This window comes from Thamnophis sirtalis, unplaced genomic scaffold (genome assembly GCF_051295495.1).
Source record: "Thamnophis sirtalis isolate CommonGarterSnake01/CBP01778 unplaced genomic scaffold, rThaSir2_p1.2 scaffold_15, whole genome shotgun sequence".
NCBI lineage: Eukaryota > Metazoa > Chordata > Lepidosauria > Squamata > Natricidae > Thamnophis > Thamnophis sirtalis.
In genome coordinates, this window is record NW_028261395.1 from 3,321,362 (window position 1) to 3,323,831 (window position 2,470).

At 45.6% G+C, this 2,470-nt stretch overlaps 1 protein-coding gene across 1 annotated transcript; it reads left to right on the top strand.

The window, feature by feature from the left end:
* The first annotated feature begins 307 nt into the window (after positions 1-307).
* Positions 308-1,835, top strand: FGFBP3 (fibroblast growth factor binding protein 3). Its single transcript, XM_014066522.2, has one exon. It carries the CDS (start codon positions 512-514, stop codon positions 1,289-1,291), a length of 780 nt encoding a protein of 259 aa, XP_013921997.2. The 5' UTR covers positions 308-511; the 3' UTR covers positions 1,292-1,835.
* The last annotated feature ends 635 nt before the right edge of the window (positions 1,836-2,470 follow it).

A 2,470-nucleotide genomic window follows, 5' to 3' on the forward strand; every position in this document is an offset into this window, starting at 1 on the left:
TCTCTTTAAGAAGAAACAAGAATGTTTTACCTTGGTGAAATATGCAGAGACTTATTGGCTGGGGTTCTGAGCTAAAATGCCACTAATATAAATGGGAACGCCCATTGAGCGTTCCTTAGGAATCTAAAGCCATCCGTCAACGTCGCTGCAGGCTGATCGGATAACAATAGAAAGGATCTGCTTTTGGTGAGCGCGACCATCCCCATCTGGTGTAGCTGTTAACCACATCTGATGTGGGGGGGTGGGGGGGTTGCGGTTTATTGCTTTTGGGGAAAGTAGAATTGCTCTCTGCTGAAAAGTTGGGGAGGAAGAATGGGCTTGTTCGAGTAGAAAGACATTGTTTGCAATTAGCTGCTGTGCCTCATCCTTATTGATGGCGCCTCTTCCAGATGGCTCATTGTATTTTTTGTCTCCGTAGGACCTCAAAGATACTACAGAATCCTTGGCCGGGGTCTTTTCCCACTCATGCTCTTGAATGTGGGGTGTCAGCACCTTTCTTTGACTTCAGGAAATGAAGCTGCCCCAAACGTTCCCCCTTACTCTTCTCTTCCTCAGTTGCCTAGAGTGTAACCCTTCTAAGAAGGGTAGGGGTACCACCGGAGAAAGAGAAAGACCTCCGTTTCCTTGGGCTCAGTCTGGACATTTCTCCACCCGCGACAAGCATCTGTGCAACTGGCAACTCGTTTCTGGAGAAAGGGATACCGAGCTCCAGATCACCTGTCATCCAGCAGAAGGAGAGGCGCAGAGGTGTGTCTACCGGGGCCAGCCAGAGTTATGCGCGGCCTACGGTGCCAAAGGCCATCAGTTCTGGAAACAGATCCTGGGAAAGCTTCGCCGGAAGCGCCATCCCTGCCAGGACACCAGCCCTCTCAAATCCCGGCTTTGTAGCAGCAAGAAGGAGACACCTGGAGCCCAGCTGTACCTGGTTCAAACCCTACCAAGCACAGAGGTCCCTGTGGCCACCGCAAGTGTCACTCAAGGAAGTCCCGAGGGGAAAAGCCGCGGCAAAAACCAACCAGCACCGCAGAGATCACCACAAGCACACCGAGATATGACCGTCACCAATCCAGCCAAGAATGGCGCCTTGAAGAAGCAAAAGAAAGGGGGGAAGAGAAAAGGGAACCCCAACTCTTCAGCGGTCCCTACCCGTCCAGCCCATAGGAAGCCTACAACGACAGTTGTGGAAGTCACCGCACGGCCCACAGAGCTCAACGCCGATGTGGTAGACGCTTATTGTGAAGAGAAATGGCATTCCTTGTGTAACTTTTTTGTGAATTTCTGGAATGGCTGAACTTGCAGGATAAGAGGAAGGCGGCGGCGGGGTGGGGGGAATGGAAATGTACAGAAGAAGACTTAGTGAGAAATGTGGAAGATATATGGTTTGGTATAAAGGCAGAAACCAAGAAAGTCAGGTGAAATGAAAAGATTGTGGGGCAACAATGAAAGATTTGTAATTTTGTGCAGTTCTGGGGCTTTGTGTGATGCATAATTTACTCACTCCTACTAATGTTGATAATGAAGAAGTTACTTTTGGATAGGATTTGTGCATTAATATGCAATACAGCTCCTTCCTTTTCCTGTACTAGAGGGAATCCATTACATTTGTAGTACACACGGCTCTGCTATTTCAAATAATTTCTTACTTTGCAATCACTTGGATGCTAATCTGTAATTGTAACACATTTTACAGGATTATCAGTCACTTTCTTTATTTTGTATTTTGGAAATGCCTAACAACTGTATAATAAATGCTAATGTACCACCTGCTATTGGTGTTAAACAACTATGTTAATGACTAATAAATGAAGTTCTATTATACAGTCCTGCTATCCCAATGCTACTGTGCAATTATCATCTTTGTGTTTGTGTTGGGACAATATCATCGAGGGCGCAGAATTTATTTCTTTGATAAACTTGTATACCACAGAGGCAGAACGCCATACGAAGGGTTCCCAAATTGTTATTTAAATCTCAACTTTTTCGCTTGGCTTCATCAAAAATAGCTTTGCCCTATATTCTCCACTTGGATAGCTCAAGAGCTGGTTATAATAAGGGAGGTGAATTATCTATATTGACTTTTCCAGTTCTAGGTGATCGGGAAAGTCATCCTAGATAGGGTTGAATTAATTTTTAAACCTTTCTGCCCAAATGAATTCAATTATTTTGTTTGTTTATTTACTTGTTTACTTATTTATCAGCTGTGCGTGCCACCCTATCCTCAACCACTCTTAGCGCTGATATAGCAATAGCAATAGCAGTTAGACTTATATACCGCTTCATAGGGCTTTCAACCCTCTCTAAGCGGTTTACAGAGTCAGCATATCGCCCCCAATAACAATCCGGGTCCTCATTTCACCCACCTCGGAAGGATGGAAGGCTGAGTCAACCCTGAGCCGGTGAGATTTGAACAGCCGAACTGCAGAACTGCAGTCAGCTGAAGTAGCCTGCAGTGCTGCATTTAACCACTGCG